General features: G+C 37.9%; 1 protein-coding gene and 1 pseudogene across 3 annotated transcripts in view; both read right to left on the bottom strand.

Annotated features, from left to right (window-relative positions):
- Positions 1–236: 236 nt before the first annotated feature.
- The window catches only part of Cbfb (core-binding factor subunit beta), a 47,302-nt gene continuing 28,632 nt past the window's right edge, over positions 237–18,906 (bottom strand). For 2 of the 3 annotated variants that reach the window (XM_031341131.1, XM_031341133.1), the window contains 2 exons: positions 15,152–15,247; positions 237–2,334 (listed from right to left, as the gene is read on the bottom strand). In XM_031341131.1, coding sequence (XP_031196991.1) covers positions 2,266–2,334; positions 15,152–15,247 — 165 coding nt within the window. In that variant the 3' untranslated portion in view covers positions 237–2,265. Of the gene's footprint in view, positions 2,335–15,120; positions 15,248–18,906 lie in introns of all 3 variants that reach the window. The other variant, XM_031341132.1, reaches the window with a different exon arrangement.
- LOC116070767 lies at positions 16,108–18,343 on the bottom strand (annotated as a pseudogene).

Here is an 18,906-nt window from a genome sequence, read left to right as displayed (position 1 = left end):
CTGCTCCTCCTGCTCCTACTTCCCACATCCACACTCTATTTCAATCGGACTTTTTGAAAACCACATCATATAATGGGAAATTATTGTACATTGATTTAAAGGGCCTCTTTGGAATTAGAGGATATAGCCACTAGATGGCACTGTTGTTGCTGTCCTTAAAAAAAAAATGTTAAAAAGGATCACAGAATAGAAGCTAGTAGGACAGAAACGATCACATATCAATAAAGAGTCATGACTTTGTTTTCACTACACAGAATTTTAATGTGAATGTAAATAAAACATACAAATGTACAGTAAAGCTAATGGCAAAGCAACCTGGTAGCTTAAGGCAAGTTTTAATGGAGATGAATTTTTAAAAAATGATGCAATGATGTAACTTTAAATATTAGATTATGAAAAAATATGAAATTGTACCAATAACTTAAAGTAATTTTCAAAGCCTGCACTACCGGAGAAAAAAGTTTATGATCTTAACGCCAGCATTAAGACGGACAGAAGCAGCGCAGAACTAGTAAGAAACATTCACTATTTACACAGGGATGGCAACAACATTAATACCATGTGATCTTATTTACTGCTGGACTGAAAGCTCTTGGCTAGAAGCAACATCGAAAATGTACCATCAACATGTTATTTTAAAAAATAAAGGATCACTTTAAAAAGGTAACTCCCCCAAAGGAATCAGGGCACTGAGAGTGTAAACATGTGAGCTGTACAACACCAAATCCCAACCAAATTCATTCATAGCGCTTAGTAATACAATATCAGCATGATCTTTTGTAACACATTGTTGTTTATAATAATTCAAACACAATCCTTATCATGCACGACTTCAAATATATAACAAATATTTTTATTTTGAGATACAGGGTACCTGTTTATGAATTATAAGACCTATATACAATGAAAGACACACCTCCACAATCAAGTATCTTTATATGCTTTTTAAATGCAATGATCTTATTCAGACTTTTCTGAATTGACCACGTCAGTTTTTAAAATTCTCTAAAATAATGCCATTTTATGATAAAATACATTTTTGCAAAAATTCAGAAATGTAGTAACATTTAATGAATATGACCACGAAAAGTATTGTAAGCATGTGCCAATGACTTAGCACTCTTTTTTCCAGTTTTATATTTAAAAAAATTGCAATTTGACACTAAGCCTGTTTTAAAAATATTGTTACACTGATTCATCTCAAAAGGCACTATTAATAGTCCTTTTGTAAAATACCATCATATATAACTGTGAACACCTTGCCCAGAATTAATGGAGGGAAATGGATCTTCTGCACAGATGAACATTTTCTAAGACTAATAATCTTCATCACCCAGTTTTGTTTCTACAAAAGCATGCAATACAAAATACACATGAAAGCAGCGAACTTAAACATTATTTTAACACAATTTACCTGTGTAGCTTGACTTATCACTGCCTCCAGTTTAATATGCTGTTACATACAAGAAGTTCCAGTATCCTTTTTCTGACTGATTAAAAAAAATAAATCCCTGAATAACCAGAAGCCAGTCTGCGACTTCTTTGGGCATTTCTGTAGAGCATAATCACCTATGAGGAATATCTCTACCCAAACTCATGATTACAGAGTGTAAGTTGAAACAAGGTTTGAGATGAAATTTAATACTAATTTAAATGTTTATGTTTAAAGGGGAAAGAGTGATTACTAGCATTTAAAAGGATACTGTGGCTTTAACAACTGTAAACTTTTGTTTTAGGAGGCTGTGGCAGACAGCTCTATTCTAGGTTTTTAGGTGGGAAAAAAAAACTGCAAACACATCTTCATTTGTAAAATGGTGCAGAATACAAAAACACGAAATGATATAGAGAAAACGAACAAAAACCAAGAACCCTTATCTAAGGAAAGCTGTATAACCAACTCGTCTGAAGTATAAAAGAACTTTAAGCAACCCTGATACAATTTTTAATGTCTTATCTTGTTTCTAAATGACATGAATTTTTAAGTTAAAATGAAGAAAGTTGATACTTTCAACCTAACTAAAATAATGCCAACAAGATAAGCTTGCATAGAAAAAAATTTCAAATTATTACTGGCTACATGTTTTAAAAATCAGAAATGCAGGTATTATAGTGCAAAACCACGGCAGCTGATGATGTCTTTACTGCCCCTGGTCATGAAATAGACTGTAATCCTCCAGTTGTCACAGTTTCTGGTCGCACAACGAGTTATTTATACTGACTAGAAGCAGTGTGTATAGAGACGGGAGCACATGTGCTGTGCTCCAATTAACGAAGCTTGAGATCATCGCCACCACCTAAACTAGAACCAGGACTAGGGTCTTGCTGTCTTCTTGCCTGCAATGACAAAATTGTAATATGAAGTCATAAATGTGGTTTGAAAACATAAATGACAGATATACAAGATATTAAGACAGTATCATACAAAAAAAGTTCATAATCAAAAACTTTTCAACCAATATTTTAACAGGCAAGACAATTACAACTATATACGACATATTGCAATACTCAATAATAATCATTATTCAAAAGGATATTATGTACATATACTACATATAAAAGAAAAAATCTATCATTTTATTTTTAGAATTAGAACTTTTTGTTTTGTTTTAGATTTATTTATTTTAAGTATATGAGTACACTGTTGTTGTCTTCAGACACACCAGAAGAGGGCATCAGATTCCATTACAGATGTTTGTGAGCCACCATGTGGTTGCTGGTAACTTAAACTCAGGACCCCTGGAAGAGCAGTCAGTGTTCTTAACCACTGGGTCATCTCTCCAGCCCAGAATTAGAGGTTTAACTTTACTGTACCAATGATTAATCATCTTAGAAGCAAACTTTTTCTCTTAGTAATAGCTGACATTTACTTGAGCAACAGTTACATGCTAGGTATTGTCTTCAAGTACTTTCCACAAATGAACTAAATAGGTTCCAACAACTTACACAGTTACTATTTTTTTTTTTTCATTTTATAAAGAAATTGAAAGGCTGGGCCTGATGGGTACATGCCTTTAACCTCAGCACTCAGAAGAGGCAAGAGCATCTTGGTGAGTTCAAGGCCAGCCTGGTCTACACAGTGTTTCTGAGAACAGCCATGGCTGTTACAGAGAAACCTTGTCTCAAAAAAATCAAAAACAACAAAAAGAAATTTAGTCACAGAAATATTAATGTGTTATCTATTAATTAGCTGAAAAATATGATAATAAACTTAACCTCTGCTAAATGAACTTTAACTAGAAATCTCAAAGCCGGAGGTTGTAGCATACATACACCTTTTTTTTTTTTTGGAGACAGGGTTTCTCTGTATTGCCCTGGCTGTCCTGGAACTCACTCTGTAGACCAGGATGGCCTCGAACTCAGAAATCCGCCTGCCTCTGCCTCCCAAGTGCTGGGATTAACAGCGTGCGCCACCACTATCTGGCGTGTACACCTTTAATCCCAGCATTTGGGAGGCAGAAACAGGTAGATCTCTAAGTTCGAGGCTAGCCTGGTCCACAGAGCATGTTCCTAAACAGCCAAGGACTGAAGAGAAACCCTGCCTCAAAAAACCAAAAAAAGAAATTAAGTTCAGAATATTAGTTTTATAAGTGAAAATTAAAAATAGTACACACCTTTAAGTATCTTTTTTTTAGCAGTATTTAACAATTAAGAATCAGTAATTACAAACGCTGAGCATTCCAAGATTGAAGAATGCACTCTATTTAAATAACCTATGGCCAATCACTTAATAGGTAAGATCTATCAAGTAAAATATTATGTATGCTACTCTCTGGCAATGTAAAAATATATTATAAAATATACTTATAATATAGTGCCCTTTTGGTCCATGTACAGGTTTAAAAGTAAAGATGTAATTTTTATTAAACTTAATAGTGTATGTTGTACATACAGGAGCCTCTGGAAGCCAGAAGAGGGAGTCAGCTCCTTTGAAGACAGTTACAGATGGCTGTGAGCTGCCTGACATGGGTGTCAGGTCCTAACACAACCATCTAGAAGAGCAGGAAGTTCTGAGCACTAACCTCAGGCCATCAGGCTTGTCAGAAAGTGCCTTTACTCACTGAGATATCTTATTAGCCCCCCACACGCAACACTTTCTTTTGGTCTTTTGTACAAATATTAATGCATTTTACAGTTTCTTCAGTCTTTCCAAATGGTGGCTAAGTACAAACATCTATTTGTATCCAGAACCTGGTTCCTGCAACATAAGTTTTTCATATTTAGATAATGGCAACATCTTGCTAGTTGTTCAGGCAGAAAACCTGGGGTCACCTTTAACTCTTCTTTCCTCATACCCAACAACAAATTCTGATGGTTCATCTTGAAAGATACCCTTAGTTTGACCATTTCTACTCCCTCTATCATCTTCTCTCTAGATCAAGCCACAATCCTGTTCAACTTCCATGTTCTTAGCCGATGTTATATGCCAGCAGTTAGTTAAGTAACTTTAATTACCTCTATGATTTATTTATCTAAATTTCTGGAATCGTGTACTAAAGCATCAATTAATTTTTCTATTGTCTATGTAACTTTTTGAAGCAAATTTAACAAAGAAATCTTACTTATTATTTAGGCTGCACATAATGACACACAGAATTAGATTCTAGCAGCAGCAAGGCTGAAGCAAGAAGATCAAGAGTGTAACTAAGGCCAAGAACCTGAGCAAAATCTTGTTTCAAAAACAGTTCTTAGAGAAAGAACATTCCCGACCTTCCTACTTTAAGGTCCAATTTTATCTTTTTTAGTGCTAGGCATCACAGCCAGGGCCCTGAACACACTAAGAAGGCATTCTACAGACAAGGCCCAACCAGTACCAAGGCTAGGTTTATAGCCAGCCCTAAGACTGGCTTTGATTAGACTGTCCAGAGCTGTGTTATCAATTAAGAACCTTTTGTCATTTGTATAACTGCCTGGTGTAATGGCACTCTAGAAGCAGAGACAGGCAAGGTGTAGGTCAGCCAGGAGACCCTGTGCCCAAATAACCAAAAAAGAAAAAAACCCAAAAGCCAAATAAACACAACAAAAAGACAGCTTGCCTAGTTAATTCTGAACAAAATAAAATTCCCTAGCAGATGGGCTTTGTCAGGAGACTTTTCACAACTCAATGTAACACACTGTTTTCAGATAGAATATTCACGGCAATGTATAGTGTAGAGCCAGCTGAGATAAAAAGCTATGGGTGCCCATGCACCAGAAAATCTATTTATGCTCCACACAATCAATGCCAAGTGTGCTATAAAGACCAGTCAATTCTGCAGAAGCAGAGACTGTGATATAGGTATTTGGTTTCAGTCACTGAAGGTCAGAAAGGGGCTGAGCAATGAAGAAACACTAAAAGAAAATCAATCCCAATTATATATTTATAAATCACTAACCTACCAAGACAATACTTTGTGACTAGTATATAACCTTTGTCTTTGATAAGCTATTTTCAAATTTTATTCATGATAATGAAACAATTTCAAATGGGTGAGTCACCAACAGCTGGAGTTCTCTATACTAGTCCTGGCTGCATTGAAACAGCCAAGGGACACTTGTCTACAACATTGTATATTTTGATAGAAAGCATAGAAAACAAGAGTAAAGAAAAGGAATGTTGGGGCTGGAGAGATGGCTCAGCGGTTAAGAGCACTGACTGTTCTTTCCCAAAGGTCCTGAGTTCAAATACCAGCAACCACATGGTGGCTCACAATCATCCATAATGAGATCTTATGCCCTCTTCTGGTGTGTCTGAAGACAGTTACAGTGTACTTATACACATAATAAATAAATAAATCTTTTAAAGAAAGAAAGAAAAGAAAAGGAACCTTGCTATTTGCTTGTGTTGTGAATTTCAGCCAGTCCCTGTCAGGAATGAAAGGTATGACTGAAAATAAGAAGCCGGACCAGAGAAGAGTGTGAGCTCTGAGAGATGGAAGATGGCAAGGTTGTCTGAAGGGGACATACAGAACTGGCCTCTACAGATAAAGCTTTCTCTGAGAAGCTATGCTATCTATTTTGGCTCTTTTTTATTTTTTATTAAAGATTTATGTACTTATTTATTTATGTGTATATATATATATATATATATATATATATATATATATATATATATATGTATGTGTATGAGTATACTGTAGCTTTACAGAGGGCCGTGAGCCATCATGTGTGTGGCTGCTGGGAATTGAAATAAGGACAGCTCTGCTAACTCCAGCCCCACTTGTTCCGGTGTAATACACTGTAGATGTAGATGTCTTTCAGACACACAGAATAGGGCATCAGATCTCATTACAGGGGGTTGTGAGCCACCATGTGGTTGCTGGGATCTGAACTCATGACCTTCAGAAGAGCAGTCAGTACTCTTATCCGCTGAGCCATCTCACTAGCCCCGGCTCTTTCTTTTTTAAACATAGGGTCTCACTGTATAGATCTGGTAGCCTCAAACTCAGAGATCCACATCTCATGTAAATTTTGGCCATCTCTAACACAGGTTGGATGTTTTAGAGGAAGTTCCCTGGATAGTAAGCCACACACATAATGGCAAAGAAATTCTCTCTGATCTCACTCTAAACATCAAGGCCCAGTTTGTTTTAAAAAATTAATCTATACAATTCATTACAGACCACGTATTATCTGTTCTGCTTCTTACGTCATATTCAGAAATATGGCAAACCCAGTTTCCAGGATGTCATCACAAAGTAGTTACTAGCAAGGACTTGGAGAAATAGCCAAGAGCAGGGCTAGTTGAATAAACCAAAGGTTTTGGTTGATTGCTGTTCTTTTATTAAACAAAACAAATGTGGAAAACTCTCCATGGAGAAATGCTTTAATTACTAAAAAGAGCTGCAATTCACTGAGTATGTACATGTAGACAGATAGGGCCTTCTCATACTCACTTTATATTTGATACTCTACTAAAAGTGTTGAAAAGATCTGGCTTCACTCTCATACAGCGGATAAGACTGCAATATGGAAGGGTTAGTGATGCCTACACACATAGGGTAGTAAATCTAGAAAAAAAACCTAAGTGACAATATCCCTAACCATTGCCATGTCTATTGCTAAGGCTCAGAGATATAAAACATAAATTTTAATTCCTGAGTTGATGCATTTCTCTTGTAACTCACTAAAAAAGGTTAAAGCAAGGTTAGAGAGATGGCTCAGTGGGGAAAGGCATTTGTCAACAAGCCTGGGTTTAGCCCCTAGGACCCACATGGTGCAAACAGGGAACCAACTGCTGTAAGTTATCATCTGACCACCATATCACACACACAAATACAGATGATGGTTTTTTCTTACAAAAAAAAAAAAGTTATTTTGTGCAAAGTTAAATGTGCTGAAAATAAAAATATTGAGTTTAAGATAAACAGAGGCTGAGTTATTATTTTTGCTTGGACCATACAGTCTCCAAAAACATTCCTACCAAGTCTAAAACTCACATAATGCTTTTGTTTGTTTTATTTCCAAGTGGTTTCTAATCTAATTTCCCTGATTTTTGGAGAATTAAACTTTAAAAGGTAGAATATTCAGTAATTATTAATCCATTTTATGGTATCAAAAATAACTATTTGGGCTGGCGAGATGGCTCAGCGGGGAAGAGCAATGACTGCTCTTCCGAAGGTCCTGAGTTCGGATCCCAGCAACTACATGGTGGCTCACAACCACCTGTAATGAGATCTGACGCCCTCTTCTGGTGCGTCTGAAGACAGCTGCTGGCAGAGGTCCTGAGATCAACAGCAGCCACACATATGATGGCTCACAGCCATCTGTACAGCTACAGTGTACTCATACACATAAAATAAAATAAATATAAAAAAACTCAAAAAGCAAGAACCAAAAACCTATTTATTAAAACTTCATAGTCTAACCAGAGAGAAGCATTTTGTAGACAATGCTAGGGAAAATGTGTTGTAGTGCCTTGTGGCCAAATAATTTGCCAACAGTACTTTATTAGCTTAGGTCAAGAGGACAATTAAATTAAAGGTAGTCTCTAGCAACAGACATTACATGAACTACTACTAGACAGACAAGAGAGGCACTTCCCCACTTCATCTATGACCAAAACACTTTCCAGGAACTATGCATGCCTAGTCAGCAGAATCAGGCAAAGTTCAATTTTTTTGGTTGCTTGGAAACTGTCTTATCACTACCACCAAAAAAGACAAATTCTAAAACATTCTGGCAACATACCTTTGTGTTTCACTCTAAAATTAGAATAAGCCCACTTACCTAGCCTAACATATATTGTAAACCACATACTACATTCAATTTAGCCTCCATGAAAAAGCACAAGTTACTAAGACTCGAGGAGAACAGCTTTTGAACTGTCAGAGAAACAGCAATGAAAGACCGAGCTAGCATTAAAATAAGATGTCAATTACATACTGTGGAAGTCTGAATGAAGATTGTCCCCATAGGGTATTGTCTGAATACTTGGTCTCCAGTTGATAACTGGGAGGATTAGGAGGCATGGCTTTGCTGGAGAAAGTATGTCAAGAGGTGCAGGCTTTCAGGTTCAAAAGACTCCTGCCATTTTGAGTTGGTTCTGTTTTCTGCTTTTTAACCAAGAGGTGAACCCCCAGTTCCTGCAGTTATGCCTTTGTTCTATCATAGACTCTCCTAAAACCCTAAGGCCAATTAAACATTTTCTTTTGTAAGTTATTTAATGTTATGTCACAGCTATAGCAAAAAATATTAATTCTACATATCAAAGGTCCCTAAGTGCTGGGAGGTGGTGGCACTTGGGAGGCAGAGGCAGGCGGAATTCTGAGTTCGAGGCCAGCCTGGTCTACAGAGTGAGTTCCAGGACATCCAGGGCTACAAACAAAACTAAAAAAAAGAAAAGAAAAGAAAAGAAAAGGTACCCAAGTAAACTACTGCCAAGTAATCGTCTTAGTTCCTGAAAACACTGCAGGAACCGCAGAGGGAGATCAATAATTTCTATTCCTTTGACTAGAATGCTAACCTCTTCTTTATATATTGGGGCACAGTACAAAATTCAAATTAAAGGGTTTTGCTGTCTAAAAAGTAGCCTATTTACCACAGGATGTAGTGGCATATGCCTGGAAGACCAGCATTTGGGAGGCTAAACTGGGAGGCTAAGATGTTTAAGATGGAGGATCAGATGTTTGAGACCATCTTAGGTAACATAGCATTGCTCCCTCAGCAAAACAAAACCAAAACAAACCAAAACAAAGAAAGCTAATCTGCCAATTACATACAGAACACAAATTAAAGAATCTTCTCTTCATTATTCTGTGTTACACCAAGGACAATTTTTCTATTTATTAAAAAAACAAGCTGGGCGGTGGTGGCGCACGCCTTTAATCCCAGCACTTGGGAGGCAGAGGCAGGCGGATTTCTGAGTTCGAGGCCAGCCTGGTCTCCAGAGTGAGTTCCAGGACAGCCAGGGCTATACAGAGAAACCTTGTCTCGAAAAAAACCAAAAAAAAACAAAACAAAACAAAACAAAACAAAACAAAAAACCCACATTTATTTTATGTTTTGTCTGCATGTCTACACACATACATGCATGTTAGTTCCTGGAGAAGGCTAGGTGGTACTAGATACCCTGCAGCTGGAGTTACCAATGGTTGTGAGGGTTCTGACACCCAAAGCAGCTACAGAAAACCAAACTCTAGTCCTCTCTAAGAGCAATGAACACTCTTAAGCACTGAGCCCCGTATGTGAAATTTTCTTTCTTTCCTAAATAAAGAACAGATGCAGATCCATAAAGTACTAAGGATATATAGTCAAAGATAAGCCCTCCATTTAGATTTTTTTTAATTTAAAATTATATGTATCTTTGTGTGAATTTGTATACATTAATGCAGGTGTCTAGGAAGGTCAGAGGCATCAGACCACAATGGTTCTGGAGTTAGAAGGCAGTTGACACGAGTACTGAGAATCAAACTCTGCAAAACACAGTTAGCATTCTTAATTGCTGAGCCATCTCTTTCCAACCCCCTATGACTTATTTACATGTATGTGTGAATTTGTGAATGTATGTGCAGGTACCTATGAAAGCCAGAAGAACATGTCAGATACCCTGGATCTGGAGGTTGTTGAGGACCAAGTCTGGGTGCTTTCGAAGAGCAGTCTGTACTCTTAATGCTGAACCATCTCTCCAGCCTCAATAGCTCTCCATTTTGCCACCCATGCCCTGTATCTGATTTCTACTAGTTTCCAGTTTCAGTTTCTTAAGTTACCTACTAGAGAACTATGCATATTCAAACAACCATATTCATTTTAAAAATACCTATAAGACATTACACATAAGTTTATATCTCATTTTTATTTTGAAATATCTGATTAAGGTTACTAAAATGTGTATTTTTTTTTCTTTTAGATAGGAGGTACTTATTTTAAAAAAATATTTTAGAAAAAGTTTATCATTTGCCATGTCAATTAAAAGGTAGACAAAATACTGTACTACTGAAAGCCTCTTCCTGAAAAGACAGAAAAAAGAAGTGCTAAATCTTACTGTGAGTGATGGGAAAACAATTTCAACACTTTACAGATGGCAAAGTGGAAGCACTCAGATGGAGCCTTATGCAAGGAATTTCATATTAAGACAACAGTGAAAACTGAAAAGCCTTAAGTTCTGCTTCCGTCAAATACAACACTAACTTTAGATACACATTAAATGTTCATGAGTAGTATTGATGCAACTTTAGTATAGCAAAGCTAGAGATTTCAGGTTATTCAAACAGTGGTGGACATCCCTAAGCTTCAGTGCTGCCAAAAATCTCAGGCTTCCAAAAATCATTACCCAGTGCCACCCACGAGTCACCACTGTTTCCTAGCTCTCATTTCCAGTCAGGCATCAGGACCACCCACTAGAACCAATATTATTCTTTTCTGCCTCAGCCTTTTCTATTCCAGGGAAAATGATTTCTAACATCCCCTGACAGATTTCATTTTTCAGCTTAATCCTCTCTACTTCCTACTGCTAAACTATTATATCTGTACAGATGTCCTGGTGCAAAAGCTATGGCATAATTTCATGTTCTTTCTTCTGCCAGCAAACTGTTGGAAAGAGAGCACATCAATTTTTCTGGGAGTTTTGTTTTTACATGAATAGATGATGTTTAAATCCTAAAGATATTTGATTGTGTATGTGTCCTTTTGTGTTTTAGTTAGGGCCTCACTACATAGCCCTGGATGGCCTGGAACTTGCTATGCAAATTAAGCTGGCCTCTCCTCCTCTGCTCCAGAATGGGTAACCATACCCAGACCCAAAAAAGTTTAAATTATAGGGCAGAAATGTTTTCTTCCACTGTTGCTTTTTAAGAAGAGGTGAAGAGCAAGAAAGCAAACTTAGGAAGTACTCATAGGTAAGACAGGAATATAGGGGAGAAGGGCAAAAAATATATCCACACAAAACACTACAAGACACACACAAAGCCCTCTTCAGCTGCCAGTGTGTACTCTAGAGACAGATTCCAGCCCAGAGCTTTCAGATGACAGCTCTCTAAAAGAACTAGTATTTCAAATTATCGACATAAGTGACTAGAGTAGTCGTTCTCAACCTTCCTAATGCTGTGACCCTTTAATACAGTTCCTCATGTTGTGGTGACACCCAACTACGAAATTATTCTTATTGCTACTTCATAACTGTAATTTTCTATTGTTATGAATTATAATGTAAATATGATATGCAGGATATCTGTTATGTGACCCCTGTGAAAGGGTTGTTCAGCCCTCAGAGGGGTTGCGACCCACAGGTTAAGAACTGCTGGATTAGAGGCTCTTAAATCATTGATGAAAATTTAACTGTTTTTCCTATCTTCTAGGTCGTAATGCTTTAGTGCCCAATACACTTAGAGAACTAAAAGGATGCTCTATCAGGCAGACAATTCAATTAGCTGGAGCCAACACTAGGCAGAGCTTTTAGCACTAAGGAAGCACTTTAAAACTATTAGTTCTGTTGGCACACATAGGCTGAGCACCTTAGTAAGTGCTTTCGAAGTGTTTCTCATTCAATTCTCACAATTTCTTTCTGTGATAAAACTGGGGTCTCAGAGACTGGAAAGTGATTGAAAAGGAATGCAGTCTGGGCCTGACTACAAAGCCCAGGCTCTCAACTGTAGACTTGCTAATGGAACATTCTATCTGAATGACAAACTATTTGGCACCTCTGTCAATAGGTTTTGCTTTTGTTCACAACCATCAAAAAAAAAAAAATAAAAATATGTTCAAGTGACAACACTGTAAACTAAAAAAATAAGTACTTATTAAAATAGACAATCTGTGGTGGGCACAGTAGCACACATTTAATCCCACTACTAGGAGATATGTGGCAAGAGGGTCTAGGCCAGCCAGGGCTACACAATAAGACCTGCCACAGACAAACACTTTCTCTAGTAATTGAACCCAAGATCTATATGAAAACTTCCTAAGTAACCGTTCTATTAATTCTCAGTTATTTCTTCAAGTCTATGCGTTTATTGCAGCAAGACTGAATACACGCTCTGGCCTGATAAGCTCCATCCATTATTCGTTCATGTCTCTGCACAGAAGAGTCCTCCCAGCCTGTCCACCTGACAAGCACATGCTTCTTTTGAATCTCTCAGGAGAGCTGACTTACATGCTCTGCCTTTTACTCCCACCATCTTCCTCTGAAGTGCTTTTACATAAGGTAGGTGATACTGCAGTTGCCTGTTTTTACATCCACTTTCTGTCAAGTCTGAAAGATGTACACACCTTTAGGCAATTAATACAAATCAACAAATTTAAGTATTTTTATTAAAATCTTTGGAGAAGCCAGGAGCAGTCGTGTACTTTTTTAATTCCAGCACTTAGGAGGCAGAGGCAGGTGGATTTCTTTGGAATTTGAGGTTAGCTTGGTCTACAAAGTGACTTTTAGGATAGCTAGGGTTACAGAGAGAAACCCTGTCTCAAAACAAAGCAAAGCAAAGCAAAGCAAAGCAAAACACCGTTAGCTCTCAGACAGGATGAACTGTTTTTTGGAAGATGTTCACTTACCAAGTACACACAATGCACAAGCACTATGGTAAATAACTCAGGGAGCACAGAAAGTAAGGTCTTCATTTTATGGGATCTCAAGGAAGGGCAGGGCAGATATATTTATAGCCGTTTCAACATACAGTTCAATAAATGTTTAAACAGAACTACAAGGGAGCTGGAAGTGGTGGCACATGCTTCTACCCCCAGCACTTACAAGCTAGAGTCAGGAAGATCAATAATCCAACTCTGGTCCTAGTTCTACAGTGAGTTCCTGGTGAGCTTGTGCTAGATGAGACCTTACTTCAAAAACAAACAAAACCCCAAAGCAAACAAACTACAAACAGAAAAAGTAAGGGTAAGAGGGGCAGGAGGAAGGAAAGTGGTCCAAGTCAGGAGAAGAAGCAGGAGGGAAAATAAGGGAGGGAGAAATTAAGTGGTGTGGAAATCTCAAAGCAGAAGATGGTTAAGACTTGAAAGGGCTTGATATAATAAGTTAAGCTGCACCCCGATGAATGGGTAGAAAAGTACATTTCATAGAGTACAACAAGCAAAATGATAAGAAATATAAGACATCAAGGACTATAAAAGCTTCACAAACAAACTGCACTGTGGGTTCTGGGAACTGAATTCAGGTCCTTTGCCAGAACAGCCAGTGTTCTTAAAGGCTAAGCTAGCTGTCTATCTGTCTGTCTGCCTGTCTCTCTCTCTCTCTCTTTTTTTTCTTGATTTTCTAGACAGGGTTTCTCTGTGTAGCACTGGCTGTCCTGGAACTCACTTTGTACACCAGGCTGGTCTCGAACTCAAGAAATCCGCCTCTGCCTCCCAAGTGCTAGGATTAAAGGCGTACGCCACCACCGCCTGGCTCTAAGCTGTCTCTTTCATTCCTTCCCACCCGGCAAAGACAGTCACATTTGGTAGTGGGAGCTGTGTACAATGTTAGGGATATGAATATCAGCATTGATAACCCATTACCATTGGATTGGCGTTACTAGCTTTTTAAAAGTCTGTTTCCTGAGCTGTGGGTATAGAAGAATAAAGAATAGCCCCCAAGCTTGAGCTCTAGAGCCAGGAAGAGTTAGTGGGGAGGAAAAGAAGGCAGAGGGAGACAAAATTTGTACTCCCCAAGCATATATTTAATTTAAAAATAGTTAAATGTTAAGTTTTTCTACTACATTCATTTAAATTAGGAAACAATTTTATATAGAAAGACTAAACACACAGGGACTGCTACCACACAGCGAGAGAAGGAAACTGAGATGATGATTACAATCATACATGCACAGAGGGGATTGGTATGATATCAAGGGTTTATTTTATTATCTTGAAAGCAGTTATACAGATATTAAATCTATAGTAATTCATCAGACTACATATTTCTTCTATGTAGATATAATCTGTATTTTACTTCATAATAAATTAAAAATTTTTAGATTTATCTAACCCCTAAATATATACTAAATAACGCCATTAAACTCCATTCTTAGGGTATTTGAAAATAATAAGCTGTCCTCTCAAGAGTTACACAAATGATTAAGACCATTCTGTTTCAAGATGGTCATTCCCAGTGATATTCATGTGATAAAAAACATCTATGTAATCTTCCTCAGGCCAGGGTTAAATGTCTAGCACTGTGAAAAAACAAAGCAAAGGAACCTATCTCTGTAACTTTCAAAATCAAGGTAAATATTGATAAAAAAGCAGAAAATATTTGCCTTTAAGGTTTTTTAGTAATGTTTTATATTTCTGCTTGTGAGCCTAACCTTTAATGCTGAGCCAGCTCTCCAGAATTTTAGCAATGTTTTACATAATGTTTTGATCACACTCTGTATTAGCAAGAGACACATTTTATATGTAGGTATGTGATGGCTCATACATGTAATGCCAATACTTAGAAAGTGGAGGAAGCAAGAGGCAAAGATATTTCAATTAAAAGAAAATATATCTTGTTTTATATATATATGTGTGTGTGTGTGTGTAAGATTTTTTCTGTGAAGACAAATGAGAAATCTATATACAACCTTAAAATTAGAATAATTACATTTTATAAACAATTGCATATAATTAATTCAAGCAAGAATATACAATTTTAAAAATAAAAGACAAAGTTAAACCAATTAAATAACATTATGCACAAACATCAAAAACGCAGCCTGAGAGTTTGGGGAAAGTACTAACCAGTCACTGCCAGCAGCTGTGAAACTCTCACCTCCATTTCCTCCCGGTGAGACCTGTCTCTATCCTCAAATTCTCGAGTTCTTCTTCGAGCCTCTTCAAAGGCCTGTTGTGCTAATGCATCTTCCTGCTGTCAGGGTACATGAAATAATTATTTTGATTTATGTAAAAAAATACTAAATTTGGGGATTTTTTTGAAAGAATCCAACTGAAGAGTAATTCTTAACATATCAGTACTAATCCCCCTATCTGCACTAATTTCAGAGGTACTTACAGCTTTGGCTGGTCTGAAACCTAATCCTTCTGCCTTAGCTTCTCCAGCGCTGGAATTACGGACATGTGCCACCACATTCTAACAGGAATCTGATTATTTTAAGTCTCCCCAAACTACTCCTGTTCCATTCTGTTATGGCACCTCAGTGCTCCCTCTGCGATCCAATTCTATCTAAAGCACAATGTGATCACAGTGACTCTTAACCTTAAAAGCTCCCCGACTGCTTACTCTATTTAGCATAAAATGTTCAAGCTTTGCCAGTCTCCTACAACTTAGTGTGCACTTATATTTTTGATGATATATTTGCAGAAACTAAAAGATCCAGAATAGCCCCCCCCAAAGAAAAAGAAAAAAAAAAAGCCACCGATATTCACTTCCCTAGAACAGTACAAACGTTGGCAGTGTAACTTACTTCTGCTAATGAGGTAACAGCAGAAGATACCTAATGAAGTTTCCAAGAAGGCTACGTAAGAAAGATTTCACTAGCTGAGCCGTGGTGGCGCACGCCTTTATTCCCAGCACTTGGGAGGCAGAGACAGGTGTATTTCTGAGTTTGAGGCCAGCCCGGTCTACAGAGTGAATTCCAGGACAGCCAGGGCTACACAGAGAAACCCTGTCTCAAAAAAACAAAACAACCCCCCCCAAAAAAAAACAAAAAGAGAGAGAGAGAGAAAGAAAAAGAAAGAAAGATTTCACCACTCTTCTTTCCTGGGAACTGATAAAGAGTGTGCAGAGAGCTAGCAGCCACCTGGCAAATAGGACAGAGCCGCAGGCTAAAGGCAGCAGGATGAAAAGACCCAGGCCTCTGATACTGTTATAAATGTTATGCCAGACCTGTCTATGCTAGCTATCTTACTGTGTGCAATAAATTATGTTAACAAGATTAATGCTCATTTTTTCACAGCCCACAGAGGCATTTTATTTATATGTTTTACATCTCTAGAAAAAGAACACTAAGATTTTCCCTCCTGTGTGTTTCCTCTTGCTTCTTCATGGTCCATGACTCCAACAGCTGAAGTTGTCAGTACACTGGAGCCAAAGTGACAGATGAGAGCAGATTGTTCTACTATTTTCTGGGTCTTTGAGTTGCACATTAAACCTAGGGCTGACTAACTCTACACTTGTTCAACCAGCCTGTGAAGTTCGCCATGATTTCCCCAGCTCGGTTATCATCAATGACATCAGGTTCTCCAGTGTAACCACACTTCATCATCACAGTTAGGAACCAAATCTTGACTTAAGAGCATGGCTGGAAGATCTGGTACTTGCCTCTTTTCTCAGCATCGTTGATGCTTTTGAGAGCATCTTTCAGGTCTTTCATGTGCACCACGGTAAGGGCACAGAAAGATGGCAGACAAACATTTTCAGTGCCTGTAACCTAAAGGTATGACCAAATTTCCATACTTGGGGCTGGAGATGGAGCTTAGTGGTAAAGCATTTGCCTATCACACACAAGGCCCCAGGACCAATCTCCAGCACCTAGGAATAGAAAAGCATATTCTTTTTCCTTTCCTAAAGTTTTTTTTTGGGGGGGAGAGGGTTTGGGGAAGGGAGGTGATATTTTGCCTACATATATGTCTGTGTGCTACTTGTGTGTCTGAGGCTTGGAGAGGCAAAAGAGGTTACTGGATTTCCCTGGTATAGGAATTCTCAGTTGTGAGTTGCTACCTGAGTGCTGAGAATTGAACCTCAGTTCTCTAGAAAAGCAGCCAGTCCTCTTAACTGCCAAGTCATCTCTCCAGCCTCTAAAACATTCTTATGATATACTTACTACTGATAGGACCTAAGCCTCAGGAAATTTATTTAAAATACAGGTATATTTCATACCTTTGTTAACACTATACAAGACAACACACAAAAATGCGTAAGACAGTATTCAGTAAGTACTATTATAAGCACTAATGGACATAAAAGTCATAGACATAACTAAACATAATTATTCTATCTACTATACTTTCAGAATATTCTATACAGGCCTGAGCTACCCAGAAACAAATGCTGTCTGTTTGTAAGGGCATTCTAATTTCTAGTTAATTATCAACTGGAGCTAGAATGGCAAGGCATCTGTTCTGCTCATTTACTTCTTTTTCTCAAAATTTGTTACATTTAGTGTGTGTGCACATACTGCAGCTGAGATGTAGAGGTTAGAGAACAACCTGCAGAGGTTGTTCTCTCTTTTGTGAGGCTTGCGGATCAAAGACAGGTCATCAGGCCTGGTGACAAGTGTTTTTATATTGCGCCATCTTACTGGCTCTGATCACTTTTTCATTTATTTCACAAATATTTACTCAGCCTTTATTATGGGCAAGCCATTGTACTTGGTACCATTAATACAACAGGAGACAATATTGTTTTTTTACCATATAGCTTCTGGGGTCAGTGGCAAATAAACCTAATTAAATCAACATCAATTTATCAACTGTGATTGTGTACAACAAGAATTATGAGGATAAAATGAGAGTATACAGGAGCTGTGACCTAATTCCCTAAGGAAGTGTCATCTAAGACACTGTGTCCTCTAGACATGAGCATAAACTCTCCCCATGAAATGACTGAGAAGTATTACCAGTTGATGCAGAAAAAATGAGGTAGGAAAGACTTGGTAGTTCTCGATTTCCTAGTTCTAATTTCTGCCATGGTCTTTTATGCTAACAAGTGAGATGTGTGTACAGTAAACAGAAAATGGTAAAATGGGAAAGCTGATGGGCAATTACTGTCCTTTAACATTTCCCTTTAAGAACACTACCTGCTAATTAAATTACTGCTCACCCAAGAAAGGAGACTAATGGCTAAGGACAAGTAACTTTATCCTGCCTCAGGCAATGGTCAGAAGAATTTGCAAAATTTTAGTCTCCTCAGGCATGTGTCATACCAACTTGTTTTTCCATCATTTATATAAAACATGCATAAAGCAGGCAGATGGGTCAGCATTACAAAGTTGTAGTGGACCATCGTGGCATGTACCTGTACCCACCATGTGGGAGGCTGAGGCAGGAGAGTCATATGAACTTTGGAGTTAAGATACCAGACTGAACAATATCGAGAGTGCTCAATGGTGAAAAGCACTGACTGCTCTTCTAGAAGACCCAGGTTTGATTCTAGAACCCACATGGTAGCTCACAACCATCTGTACCTCCAGTCCCAGGGATGCAATGTCCTCTTCTGGTCTCCATGAACATAAGACACACACAGTACATAGACATACACAGAGGTTAAATACCTCTTTACATAGAACACTCCCTCCAAAAAACTGGGATAAAAAAATGAGTCAGTAGGTAAAGTACTTGCTGTGCAAACATGAAGACTGGTGTTTAGATACCTGGGCCACATGCACACAAAGACCGGGCATAAAATAGTACATCTGGAAGCTCTGGGGAGGCGAAGATGGGTGGATTCCCAAGGTTCATTGGCCAACTAGTCTAGACAAATTGGTGAATTTCAAGTTTTGTTAGAGACAGTGTCCCAAAAAATAAGAGAGAACAGAGGAAGACCTCTATCATCAACCACTAGCTTAC

The sequence above is a fragment of the Mastomys coucha genome, unplaced genomic scaffold, assembly GCF_008632895.1.
Source record: "Mastomys coucha isolate ucsf_1 unplaced genomic scaffold, UCSF_Mcou_1 pScaffold22, whole genome shotgun sequence".
Taxonomy (NCBI): domain Eukaryota; kingdom Metazoa; phylum Chordata; class Mammalia; order Rodentia; family Muridae; genus Mastomys; species Mastomys coucha.
This window is presented reverse-complemented; position numbering and strand designations above follow the sequence as displayed.